Source organism: Triticum urartu, chromosome 1A, assembly GCF_056163025.1.
Source record: "Triticum urartu cultivar PI428250 chromosome 1A, HENAU_Tu73, whole genome shotgun sequence".
Classification (NCBI taxonomy): Eukaryota; Viridiplantae; Streptophyta; class Magnoliopsida; order Poales; family Poaceae; genus Triticum; species Triticum urartu.
In genome coordinates, this window is record NC_141873.1 from 351357606 (window position 1) to 351370709 (window position 13104).

At 56.8% G+C, this 13104-nt stretch overlaps 1 protein-coding gene across 1 annotated transcript; it reads right to left on the reverse strand.

Moving 5' to 3' along the window:
- Positions 1 to 3510: 3510 nt before the first annotated feature.
- On the reverse strand, positions 3511 to 5912 carry LOC147991188 (uncharacterized). Its single transcript, XM_087538561.1, has 3 exons — positions 5644 to 5912; positions 4718 to 5449; positions 3511 to 4555 (listed from the first exon to the last, which is right to left on the reverse strand). Exons 1-3 carry the CDS (start codon positions 5910 to 5912, stop codon positions 3511 to 3513), a joined length of 2046 nt encoding a protein of 681 aa, XP_087394687.1.
- Positions 5913 to 13104: the final 7192 nt, after the last annotated feature.

Here is a 13104-nt window from a genome sequence, read left to right on the forward strand (position 1 = left end):
GGCTCGAGGCCTTCGCCCAGGCCGAGGTGGAGCGGACGCGCGACCTGGAGCACGACGTTCTGGTAAGTCTTTTTGTAATTTCTTCTTTGTGGGGGCGCGCGAGCGCACCCACTTGGTGTAGCCCCCAAGGTTCAGGCCAACTACGTAGTAGTTGGGTCGAATCTTTAGAGTGTTGGCCTTGTTCTGATTTCTGCTTTCTTCAACATCTCGACACCTTCCGGGTCGCCGCCTACAATTGTCTCTTGGGAAAGCACCGGGAGCTCATGGAGCAGCTTGTCGCTAAGGAGGAGGAGCTCCACGTCACCGTAGGTATTCTTGTTCTCTTTTCTAGTGGGGGCGCGCTAGCGCACCCATTGGGTGTAGCCCCCGAGGTTCAGGCCAACTGTGTAACAGTTGGGCCAAATCTTAAGTCTTGCTTTTTTCTTCTGCTGAGTCCTTTTTCGCAGCCGAGGTGCTGTCCTGGCGGACTCGTATGCTCCAGGCCGGTCATCACTACGACCGGCTCGTTGCTGACACCGACGTCTTGGCGTCGAGGCGGCGCAGGCGAGGGCGGAGGCGGCCGCGGCTCGGCGCTCTCTCGACGAGGCCAACCGGCTGCATGAGCAGCTGGTGGCTCACAAGAGCCGCCTCGAGGCCGAGATGGAGCTCCTTAAGGCGGAAGCCGCCAAGGTGGCAGAGGCGCAGCAGGCCCTGGTGGAGGCGGACCAGCAGCGCGGCCAGCTGGCCGACGATAAGGGTCGGCTCCAGGCCGAGGTGGATCGCCTGCGGGGGAAGTCACCACAGCTGAGGGGGCCCATCAGGACAAGGCCCGTCGCCGCGAGGCGGCCGAGAAGGCGGCCGAAGACAAGGACGCCGAGCTGAAGGTGGCCCTTGCGAAGGTGGCCGATCTAGAGAAGGCGCTCGAGGAGCGCGACCGCGCCATCGAACGGGGAGCGGCGTGGTACGTTGCTTGAGGCACAGCACCTGGAAGAGTCCTTCTCCAGTAAGTGCTTTTTCTTGTCGTTTGCCGGGTCGGGATCCGGCCTTTCTTCCTTGTTGTTCTTCTTGTAACTCGCTTCTTCCTTTATGGTAGGGGCCTTCCCGGAGATGCATCGGCTGGCGGAGGAAGCCGTCCACTATCAACGCGACCCGACCGGCGTCGTTGGGTCCGGGACGGATCCGCGGGTGGCCTGGACCTTCCCGGAGATCATCGCCGCCGCTGAGGCCCGCCAACAGGTCCTCGGAACGCAGTTGGGGCGGCTGTCCCAGGCCGGCACCGCAATGACGGCGTCCCTATGGCCGGACTCCGTCCAACCGAGCAGCTTCTCGCGCCTAGCGCGTTGGTTGGAGATGGGGCCGGACTGTCTTGGCGAGTGGCGCGTCTCTGTCGCTCGTGCCGGTGCTGAGATGGCGCTCCGGTTGGCGCTGTCCTGGCATCCGGACCTGCAGCTGGATGCGTTGATGGGCCAGCGGGCCGGTTCGGAGCAGCTCTTGCAGGAGCAAGCCGGCCGGATCACCTCCCGGGCCAGCTACATCGCCGAGTTCGCCTTCCACGACGAGTTCCATCCGGAGCCGACAGAACATGGCAGGGCTGTGGACGGCGACGACTATGGCTTGCTCCTCCACTTTCCGGAGGGGAGCTCGGAGGAGACGGGCGTCTACCGCGACGCGGGTGATGAGGAGAACACCGGCGCCTTGCTGGACCCGGAGGCTGCCAGGGGAGAGCCGTCGATGTCGCGACACGGCGCTGGAGATGCCTGAGACACTTTGTGTAAAATCTGTTAAATAGCAGGTCCACCCACCCACCAGGGGTTTTAGGGTGTAATGAACTCGGGCCGTGGGCCTTTTCTTAAATATTTGTGTAGATGTCGTGGGAGCTTTTGCTTTTTGCCTTCCGTTTTTGGACCGATTTCATGCGCTTTTCCTTTCTCAAACCTCCCCCCCGCGAGTCAGACGGCCGAGGCTACGGTCCATGACAAGGAGTTCGGTTCTTTGAGGAGCCCGCAGGACTTGGGTCCCTCGAAATGTTGAGCGCGAGCGAAACACCCACTGGGCCGGCTGGCGGCAATCTGGTGAAGCCGGTTGGCGAGCAGCCGGTCGTGCGGCTGTTCATTTGATGAATGGTGGGCCGGGTTGATCGACCCGGCAGCCTTTGACTTAGTGTATGAAGCGCAAAGGAGCTTTGTCCCATTGTGCTTGCCAGCCGATAGCCAAAGCTGGATCTGTGGCTTTAGGGCGAAGTGGGGGACCGCAGCATCCTAACTTTATCAGGAATCACCAAGTAAGGCGGCGCGGTGGCGACCGAGCCGGCCAGCCCCCGAGCCCCCGGGTCGAGCGAGTTGGACCGGTGGCCAGGTTCAGTGGTATAGTGATGCAAGAAAATAGGGACACAATAAATTGGTCGACAAAAGGCAGCCCCCGAGTCTCGTTGGGGGACCCCATAGTTTCATGCGTTTACAAAAGGTGACGATACATACGCTTGTGCGGCTAACTGTAAAACAGGCGGAGGAGTTCCATGTTCCACGGCCGGGTCGTTTCTTCACCGGCGGTGTCCTTCTTGCACTTCCTTGACTTGCGCGCGTCGATGTGGTAGTAGGCATTGCGGTCGCGCAAGGCCCTACTCATGATGAATGGGCCCTCCCATGGAGGGGACAGCTTGTGCTGGCCTGCCTGCTCTTGGACGAGTCAGAGGACGAGGTCGCCCCTGCGGAACGCGAGGGGCTTGGTCTTCTTGCTATGGTAGTGCCTCAGGCATTGCTGGTAGATGGCCGAGCGACAGAGCGCCATGAGGCGTGCTTCTTCGAGCAGGCTGACACCATCTTCGCGGGCTTCTCTAGCTCCGGCTTCGATGTACATCGCGACGCGCGGCGAGTCGAACTCGACGTCAGTCGGGATGACGGCTTCGGCTCCGTAGACGAGGAAGAACGGGGTGAACCCGGTCGACCGATTCGGCATGGTGCGTAGACTCCAGAGAACGGATGGCAACTCGTCAAGCCAGCTGCCGGGTGAGCGGATGAGTGGCTCGACGAGTCGCGGCTTGACGCCGGACAGGATGAGTCCATTGGCCCGCTCGACCTACCCGTTGGACTGCGGATGCGCAACGGAGGCCAGGTCAAGGCGGATGCCGGAGACAGAGCAGTATTGCTCGAGTGCGCCCTTGGTGAAGTTGGTGCCGTTGTCGGTGATGATGCTATTCGGCATGCCGTAGCGCACCGCTATGTCCTTGATGAACCAGACGGATGTTGGCCCGTCCAGTTTCTTGATTGGTCTTGCCTCGATCCACTTGGTGAATTTGTCCACTGCCACTAGCAAGTGCGTCATGCCGCCTCGAGCGGTTTTGAAGGGTCCCACCATGTCGAGTCTCCAGACCGCGAAGGGCCAGGCAATTGGTATGGTGCGGAGTGTTGACGCCGGCTGGTGGCTGCATTTGCTGAAGCGCTGGCATCCCTCACACTTGAGGACAAGCGACTCGGCATCTTGGAGGGCCGTGGGCCAGTAGAAACCGTGGCGGAACGCCTTGGCCACCAGGGATCATGATGCGGCGTGGTGCCCGCACTCACCCTGATGTATGTCGAGGAGGATGTCGATGCCCCGTTCCTTCTCGATGCAGCGCTGGAACACTCCGGTGGAGCTGCGCTTGACGAGCTCGTTGTTGATGATGCTGTAGGCGGACACCCGGCGCTGCACCTGCCGAGCTTTGGTCTCGTCCATGGGGAGAACCCCATTCTCCAAAAATTCTGATATTGGGAGGTCCCAAGATGGAGCCGTAACCACGGCGAAGACGGCCACCAGGGTGGGTTCCGAGTCGGCAGCCCCCGAGCCGGGTTGAGCAGCCCCCGGGTCGGGGATGGCAACGGCCGGGTCCGGGACGATGGTGGCCGGGTTGTGCTGAGCAGCCCCTGGGCCGGGTTCAGCAGTCCTCGGGCCGGGTTGAGGTGCGGTCGGGTCATCTGGAATGTGGATGGACTCGTAGTCCGGCAATGGCTTGACGGATGGCTTGCGCAGGTGCTTGAGGGAGACGCCGGACGGGATGGCTTGTCGTGACGAGGCGATCTTGGTGAGCATGTCGGCTGCTTCGCTCTCCGTGCGCGGGACGTGGAGGAACTCGCAGCCCTCGAAGGATCCGGACAGCCTCTGGACGATGCCGGCCTCCAAGCAGAGTCGCATCTTGGACCCGTCGAAGTGCATGCGCCAATGCGTCGAGTCGGGAGGCGGCGACAAGTACTGGGTCTCAGTCCAGTCGACGAGGAAGTCGGCCAAGGCTTGAGCCTTGATCGCGGTGCGGGGCTCGTAGAGGATGGTGTGGCTGGCTAGCTGGATCGCCCACTTGGCAACCCGGCCAGAGGCATCCCGGCACCCGATGATTTCTCCGATAGGCGCCGTGCTGACCACGGTGACAATGTTCTCTTGGAAATACTGCTTCAACTTCTTGGCGGTGAGATACATGCCGTAACACATCTTCTGGCAGTGCGGGTAGTTCTGCTTGGAGATGGAGAGCACCTCGCTCAGGTAGTAGACTGGGCACTGGACGGCTTGGATCTTGCCCTTCTCTGGTCGCTCGACCACTAGCACCGTGCTGACCGCCCGCGAGGTCACGGCTATGTAGAGCAACAACGGCTCCTTGTCGGTCGGCGCGGCCAGGACTGGTGCGGTGGAGAGCATGCGCTTGAGGTCTTGGAAGGCCTCGTCTGCCTTGCCGTTCCATTCGAACGGGCTCGTCTTCTTCATCAGCTAGTACAGGGGAAGCTCCCTCTCGCCCAGCTGGCTTAGAAACCGGCTGACCAAGGCCAAGCATCCGGTGAACTTCTGGACATCGCGCAGCCGAGCCGGCTTGCGCATGCGCTCGATGGCCTTGATCTTTTCCGGGTTCGCCTCAATGCCGTGTTCCGAGACGAGGAAGCCGAGTAGCTTTCCGGCCGGGACGCCGAAGACGCATTTTTCCGGGTTAAGCTTGACCTTGTATTCGCGAAGGTTGGCGAATGTTTCCTTCAAATCGTCGAGGAGCGTGAGGTGCTGCTTGGTATTCACCATGATGTCGTCCACGTATACGTGGATATTGCGGCCGAGTTGCGGCAACAGGCATTTCTGCATGCAGCGCTCGAAGCTGGCGCCGGCGTTCTTCAAGCCGAACGACATGGTGACGTAGCAATACGCCCCAAAGGGCGTGATGAAGGACGTCTTCAGGGCGTCGGACGGGTCCAGCTTGATCTGGTGGTAGCCGGAGTAAGCATCCAGGAAGGACAGGAGCTCACACCCGGCGGTCGAGTCGATGACTTGGTCGATCTGTGGGAGCGCGAACGGATCCTTGGGACAGGCCTTGTTGAGGCTGGTGTAGTCGATACACAAGCGCCAGGTCTTGTTCTTCTTCAGGACGAGGACTGGATTGGCCAGCCACTCGGGGTGAAACACTTCCATTATGAAGTCGGCTGCCAAAAGCTTGGCGACCTCTTCACCAATGCTCTTCTCTTCTCTTCAGAAAATCGTCGTAAGGGTTGACGGACAGGCTTGTCGTCCTTACGGACGTGAAGTTTGTGCTCGGCGTACTTCCTTGGGATACCAGACATGTCCTTGGGGGTCCATGCGAAGATATCCCGATTCTCACGGAGGAAGTCGATGAGCTCGCCTTCCTATTTGCTATCGAGGCGGGTGCCTATGACAACGTACTTGCTGCAGCTGGGGTCTTCTGGGTTGAGCTTCACTTTCTTGGTCTCCATGGAGGGCTTGAAGGCGGCCTCGTCGGCCGGGTCCGGGGTCGGGATCGATGCGGCGGAGGCCTCGCCTGCCAGGGCAGCGATCCGGTCGAGCTGGCGCCGCTCCTCGGCCAACTTGGCACGGGTGCACTCCAGGGACTTGCGGTAATCGCCGGTGATGGTGATGAGGCCCTTGGGACCCGACATCTTCATCTTCAGGTACGCGTAGTGGGGAACCGCCATGAACTTGGCGAGCACGGGCCGGCCCAGCAATGCGTGATACGCGCTGGACAGGTCCACCACCTAGAACCAGATCGGTTCACGCCGGAAGTGGCTGCTTTCACCGAACAGGACATCTTGCCGGACCCGGCCAATGGGGGAGCAGGAGAGGCCGGGCACGATGCCGTGGAAGATCGTTCAGGTCGGCTCCGGGTCCTCGGCCTTGAGGCCGAGCTTGGTCATCGTGTCGTGGTAGAGGATGTTGATGCTGCTGCCGCCGTTGATGAGGAGTCGGGAGAACTTGCATGTGCGCCGCATGACGATGGTGGGGTTGAGGATGAGGGCGTAACCACCCGGACTCAGCATGACTGCCGGGTGCTCCTCCCTGGTCCAGGTGATCGGGCGATCCGACCAATGCATGAACTCCGGCTTGGCCGGGACGACGGTGTTCACCTCCTGCCGAAGGAGGCGCTCGCTGCGCTTGTCGTCGCCGAGGCTGGTGAAGACGACGTAGGCCGCGTTCTGGTCCAGGTAGGCGTCGTTGTGCATCGCGCCGCCAGCTGGAGGCAGTAGTGGAGGCGGAGGCGGCTGTCCCGCACCTGGAGCCGGAGCCGGAGGGGGCGGGACGTCGCCCCTCATGATGCGCTTGGTGATGGCGCACTGCCGAAGCGTGTGTGTTGAGGGTCTTGCGCCGCTGTGGTGGTTGCAGGGGGCGTAGAATCTGCTCGAAGCTCATGGCGAGTTGCCATGCCGTCTTGTCGGTTTGCCGGCGCTTTGCCGCCAGGTCTGCGGCGGGCTCGGTGGCCGCGACGAGCCGGATGTCATGACGCGGCGCCGGCTGGTCGGCCTTGTGCTTGTTGTTCTAGTGATGCTGCTGCCGGCTGCGTTCGCCGGCCAGCTTCGGAGGGGAACCAACTTCGCCTTGCTGGCTTCATCCAGCGCCACCTGGATCTTCATGGCGGAGTCGGCGTTGGCGTACTTGTCCGCCGTCACCATGAGCGCGGTCATGGTGGCCGGCTCGGAGCATAAGAGCTTGTGCTTGAGGAGGGTGCCGTCTCGGCACCCGCTGACGAAGTACTAGATCGCCTGGATTTCATGGACGCCCTCGCAACTGTTTCGAAGCTCGGTCCAGCGTGCGAGGTACTCGCGACCGGTCTCTGTAGGCCCTTGCACGCACATGGCGAGCTGGCTAGGGCGGACGGGTCCCTTGTAGGTCCCCGTGAAGTTGCGGACGAAGGCTTTCTCGAAGTCCACCCACGTGTTGATGCTGCCCATCGGCAGGCTGTTCAACCACGTGCGGGCCGACCCTTGGAGCATGAGCGGTGCGTAGCGCACTGCGAGACGACGATCGGCACCGGTGATGCCAATGGCCGTGGTGTACTCGGTGAGCCAGTCTTCTGGCTTCACCGTCCCGTTGTACATTGCGGTGTCACGGGGAGCATGAATCCTTTGGGGAAGGGCTCCTCCCGGATGCGCGGGCCGAAGCACGCCGGCCCGATAGCGCCGCTCTCCTCCACCTCCAGGGAGCGAGCGAGTTGATCGAGGCGGTGGCGAGCATCGGCGTCGTCGATGGCGCGCGGGCTGAGTCGACTTGCGGCCAGGCCACGGGGGGCCGGGTCGGTTGGAGCCAGACGCCGGCCATGCTGGCCGGGTCCGTGCTGGATCTCTAGGACGGGCTCGTCACCCAATCCGCCGGCGGCTGTAGCGGCCGGGTCGCGCCGAGTCCGGGCTCGGCGCCTCGCCGGGTGGCGAGGAAGCGGTGTGCAGAAGTTCGTCGGGCCCGCCAAGGCGGGCGGAGCCAGATCCCGCCGGCTTGGCGAGCTGGTTAAGGCGGTCCTGCTGGGTGTTGGCGGCATGGAGGAGTTCGTGCATCTGCCCAATGCGCTCTTTCAGCTCCTCACCCGCGAGCTGGTCCAGGCCGGCTGCGGCTGCCTGGGCAACGCGCATGTTCTTCGCTAGGGTCTCATAGACGGTTGGGACGGCACCGAGGGCCCGGCCGATCACTCCTCCCCGGGCACGCACATCGGCGACCTGGCTTGGCTTGGCCGCGGCGGGCGTGAATCCGTAGGCGGCATCACGCTCCAGCTAAGCGGCGTCCAGGCGACGCTGAGTGGTGGCAAGCATCTCGGACAGGTCCAGCATCTGCCGGCGCCTTTCCTCGAGCTGGGTTCGGGCCTCAGCGACGTTGGTGGCGTCGACGTCAGTGCCAATGGGGATGCGGAGGCTCTGCATCGCAGCGCGCAACGGATCGGACGGCTCGATTTGTTCCGATGCGGCCCTGGCTTCGACAGCCTTCCTTGTCTTGCTCGACGAGGAGGAGCCGCCGTCGCCGGTGACGAATACCTCCACATGGACATCCATTGCCCCGGCGGAAACATCGCCGCCGAGGGAGAGGGGAGAGTTGGAGTAGATGAGCACCTCGCTGGGGTACTCATCGGTCGCGAACGCATCAGGGCGAAGGAGGCGGCAAGCGCGCTGACGACGTCATCCGCCAGCGCGATGGACTCGTCGGTGTAGGAGAAGGGCCCCGTCTGAAGCATGCTCCCGGCGAGCTCCTCGAGCCGCCCCACGATGGGCGCCAACTGTCGTGGTGGGCGCACGGCAGATGCCAAGGGATGGCTAAAGAGAGGAGGAGGCACGAGGGCGCTGGTGGACTCCAGAGGCGGGGTTGGCATGAGCGGGCGCGGGACGCCAGACATACCTAGGTTCGGGGCTCTCCGGAGAGATAATACCCCTAGTCCCGCCGATTGTAGTTGGATGATCGATAGTACAATGTTTCTCCTGGAGCTGTACGCGGGAGGAAGGAAGCTGGCCAAGGCTTGGGCTGCTCCTTCTCTCCGGTGTTGTTGTTTTGTAGCTAGTCCTATGCTTACTTGCTTTTCTCTCGTATGTGTTTTCTACTTGCCCTCTTGCTCGCCCCCCGTATGATCGTGGGCTCCCAGGGGGTTTTATAGTCCAACCCCCCGGGGGTACAATGGTAATGTTACAAGTTGGTGGGTCCGTATTGTCGGTGTCCGGGGACCCAGGCTGGGTCCCGCTGAGGGCTTGTGGTTCGCCGGGTTCCCCTAGGTGCGGGCCCCGCATGCCTAGGGGGACTGTGCGCCGTATTGTTGATCCTCAGGGCGTGGCCGAGTTGAGTCGCGTATAGTGCTCTCCGTCAGGTTGCCGCTTGTTGTCGTCGGCGGTCAGGGCGGGGGCACTATAGCCACGCCGGCCCTGGTCAGCGGGTAGGTGAGGGGCACTGTTGCCACGTTCCTGCTGACCAGAGCCATGGGCGGGGCACTGTTGCCTCAGTCATCGTTGATTGAAGTCTCGTCCCCATCATACGGCCTGGATGGGATGGGAGTTGACCCGTGGCTGGATTGCGTAGCACGCCACGGGTGGCGCTGGCTTGTCGAGGAGGCTTTGGTCGTGCCGGGTTCGGCTGTCTTTCGCTAATTGTTGGGGCCGAGTCGACGTGTCTTGCCGGGTCGGCTAGTTTGGCCGGCTTGCAGGGCTTGGCCGGGTCGAGCGACCCGTCCAAGCGCGTGCCGGTATTGAGGGGCGGTGCCAACCCCGTTGTTTTTTGAAGAGTATCCGGGTTCCGTTGCCTGCCCGGGGTCCATCCCTCCGACAGTAGTGGAGCCCAGTTGGGACAATCGGGGATCTAGCTTTTGGGGTTGTGTTCTTTTATTTTGGTTCCGTAGTCGAACCTTTGAGTGTATTTGGATGATGTATGATTTATTCATGTATTGTGTGAAGTGGCGATTGTAAGCCTACTCGTTATCCCTTTCTTATTCAGTACATGGGATTGTGTGAAGATTACCCCTCTTGTGACAAACCTACCATGCGGCTGTGCCTCTAAGTCGTGCCCCGACACGTGGGAGATATAGCCGCATTGTGGGTGTTACAAGTTGGTAATCAGAGTCATCCCCGACTTAGGAGCCCCCCTTCTTGATCGATTGCTGACGTTGTTGAGTCTAGAACAAAATGTTTTGAGTATTAGGATTATATATATCGGACAGTGGGATTCTTTTTACTCCTCAATCCCTTCGTCGCTCTGGTAGACCTCCTGACGAAGAAGTTTTGACTCTTCCCTCCTCAAATTTCATGAATTTTTTTAGGATCACGCGGGTATCTTGAAATCGTTTCGATGGTTTTGTGACGAGAACATTGTTCTTGGTGCCTCCTGACATTTAGGGGTTGTGGCAGTGTCCTGGGGAGTTGAGCTCTGAGGTGTTGTCGTCACTATTTTATCGTTGCAGTTCTGGAATACCTGAGTTCGCCGACATCAAAAATCTCTTTTATGCAGTTGTTGGTGAGATAACCTCGACGCCACCTAGTACTGGGGAGGGAATTCGGGTGTATTGACATAACTCATATAACGGATACTTTTCGAAGGTTGAGATAAACGATTTCCGAAGGTTTCTTGGTTATGTGTTGAAGGATGGATACAGCTGGATGTAGGAATTGTTAGTTTGGGTGAGATATTATGATTCCCCTGTATCCCCAACACCTGATTGCATAACCAGAAAGTTTTGGGAGTTTATAAGTGGGAATTCAAGTATCTCGTATGATATCTTTCTGACAGACACATGATACGATATGGGGTCTATTATATGTTTGTTTCCAGCTTATTCTACAAGCCAAATCCTTTGTTTTGTTTTGAGTTGTGATATTCGAGTTGCTTCATGTCAAGTGTTGATTCCATAACTTTCCTAAGAGGTACTCTCATATTGCTATGTGAATACTAAACCTCATGATAATTGAGATTGTCATGTCAATCCTTTTCAACCGGCATGTTTCTCTTCAAGTGGATTCGATCATTTCAACATCCGCAAGATCACCTCTCGGTTTTCCCAACATTGTTCATTTCATCTGTCCCCAAGTTGCCTTTGTTTTCCCGCCCTCCCACCCTTTTGCTTCAAGGACTCGGATTTCTTACTCAAGTATCCTTTTATTGATGGGAAGTCTCTCCATTCTTTTTCGTCAATATTCTTATCTGGTGATTCTCAGAAAGATTCTAACGGAGCTTCAAGTTCGTCATTCTTCATTCTTTTTCTTCTTCGGTGGATTCAAATTCAAGCTTTCGGTGTTGATTATATCTCTTTCCTTATTTCAAATGTTTTCTCGTTCCGGTGCACCAACTAATTATTCACCTCAAGCTATTCATTTGTTCTGGAATGCTAAAGATATCTCAGGAGATTCGTGTTTTCATTCTGATCAATTGTAGGTACAGCGGGATATTTCGCCCGAACTGCGAGTGCCGTATTCTCCTCAGGGACTAGGAAAATTGATGACCATGCTCGCCTAAATCTAGGTAACACAATTTTAAAAGAGGATTGCAAGAAACTAATAACATAAACTATCTAAGACAGTTCTGGAAAACCATCGATAAGGAAAATGAAATCAAGCAAAGGTACATTCAGATTATACTCCTTTTTGGTATTATCGATTTACTTGAGAATGTAAGCACTGACACAAGCATACCAAAATGACCAAAGGGAAACGATAATACTAGAACACATATACGTATATATAACTAGTACGTACAAGACACAGGGAAGAAACAAGATTATGGACATAATACAATTGTTTCACATCGCATTCAAACGCACATATTCATATATCACAGGTACTTGAGCAACACAGTAAGTACAAATTGAACCAACACGACTACGCAACAAGTGCAGTACTCAAGTGACCAATTTAACTAATTAACTCACACAAGAACAAGGAGTCACATGCCCCAGAACAATTCACATATGACAGATTTAACACTACAAGCACAAATCTGAAACTGAACAAACAACTTAGTAGAACAGTACAAAAATTCAGAGTACAGTAGCAAGAGAAGAGAGAGATTCGGAGATTAATTCCTGGTCAATCTTTAGGCTTGTAGCTGTAGATGGTGTAGGTGATGGAGAAGATCAGCAGGGGCGAGTTGAAGACAATCTGCATCAAGATTAACAGAGGGAGAGAACAACAGCGGGGTAAGAGAAAGAAACAATAGTTTTGGTTCAGAGAAGAGCAAAAGCATGTGGGAGAGAAGGAGCAGCAGTGGCTTGGATTGGAAAGGAAGGGCAGTAGGAAGGAGGGTTCAGATCGTAGCAGCAGCAAGAGGGTGCAAGGAGAAGGAGCAGCAGGCGCGTTGAGAGAAGAAGAACAGCAGCAGGTTCGTCGGGAAGAAAAAGAAGAAGACCAGCGAGGTGGATGGAGTGGCGCGGCGGTGGAGAATGATGGACGATGCTGCTGGCTGGCTGGGAGGATGGCGCTGGTGGAGATGGACGGAGATGGTGGTGACTTGCGGCGCTAATGGATGGGAGGCGCACCACCACGCCGGTCTGGCCGCGGCGGTGGCCGGAGGTGGAGAAGGAGGCGGAGGAAGATGGAGATGTGAAGCCAGGACCCCCCAGGGAAAAAATGGAGGTTGCACTAGGGATTTTGATCCCCTCCCCGATCTGCCACTTTTGCCCTTCTCCTTTCCTTCTTTTAGTACAAGATGGTCCTCCCACTTCTTTAGCTAGCCCCTCTGGTTCCTTCTTGTCATGACACACAAGTTCATTCTACCTTCTCTTCTTTTCACTTGAATGATTCTCGTAGCCACTTGGTCCGGATCTTGATGTTTATAGTGCCTTCTCGCACTTTTCTGCAAAAGAAGCAAATGACTAGTAAATGATTTTTATATGATTTTCATGCAAATATAAAATAGTTCATAGCAGGAATTAATGGTCAGATCACAATAAATGGTATATTTGTATGCCAGATTATATATATGAAATGCACTTATCACATTCTTAATCCGCTCAACATATCTCGAGGTTGTTATCTCATTCAAGCCATTTATTCAACGGGAGCAATCTCTCTTTTAAATCATTTCAACTGTGCTTTTCTTGAGTGGGCCCTAACCCACAGGTTTTTCCCAGGATCTTAACTGACTCTTCTAATTTTTCCGGAGTTATTCTCAAATTCTTCTCCAAGATGACGTAAGAATGAATTATCATCAGTCATATGTATGTCTCCAAGATCTGTCAAATTCTTTTCATCGTTGGCTCAAGCTTTCTATTCGTCATCCCGGAGTATCTCAACAATTCATGGTGGTGTTTCTCATCGTCATTCTTGGATTTGAAGACCGAAGAAGATTTTTCTCTCAATCTTGTCCATTCTCTTGGAGATTCGTGATTCTAGCTTGATGCCATCCTCTCATAATTGTTTTCGAGTGTGAGAATTCTTTTCA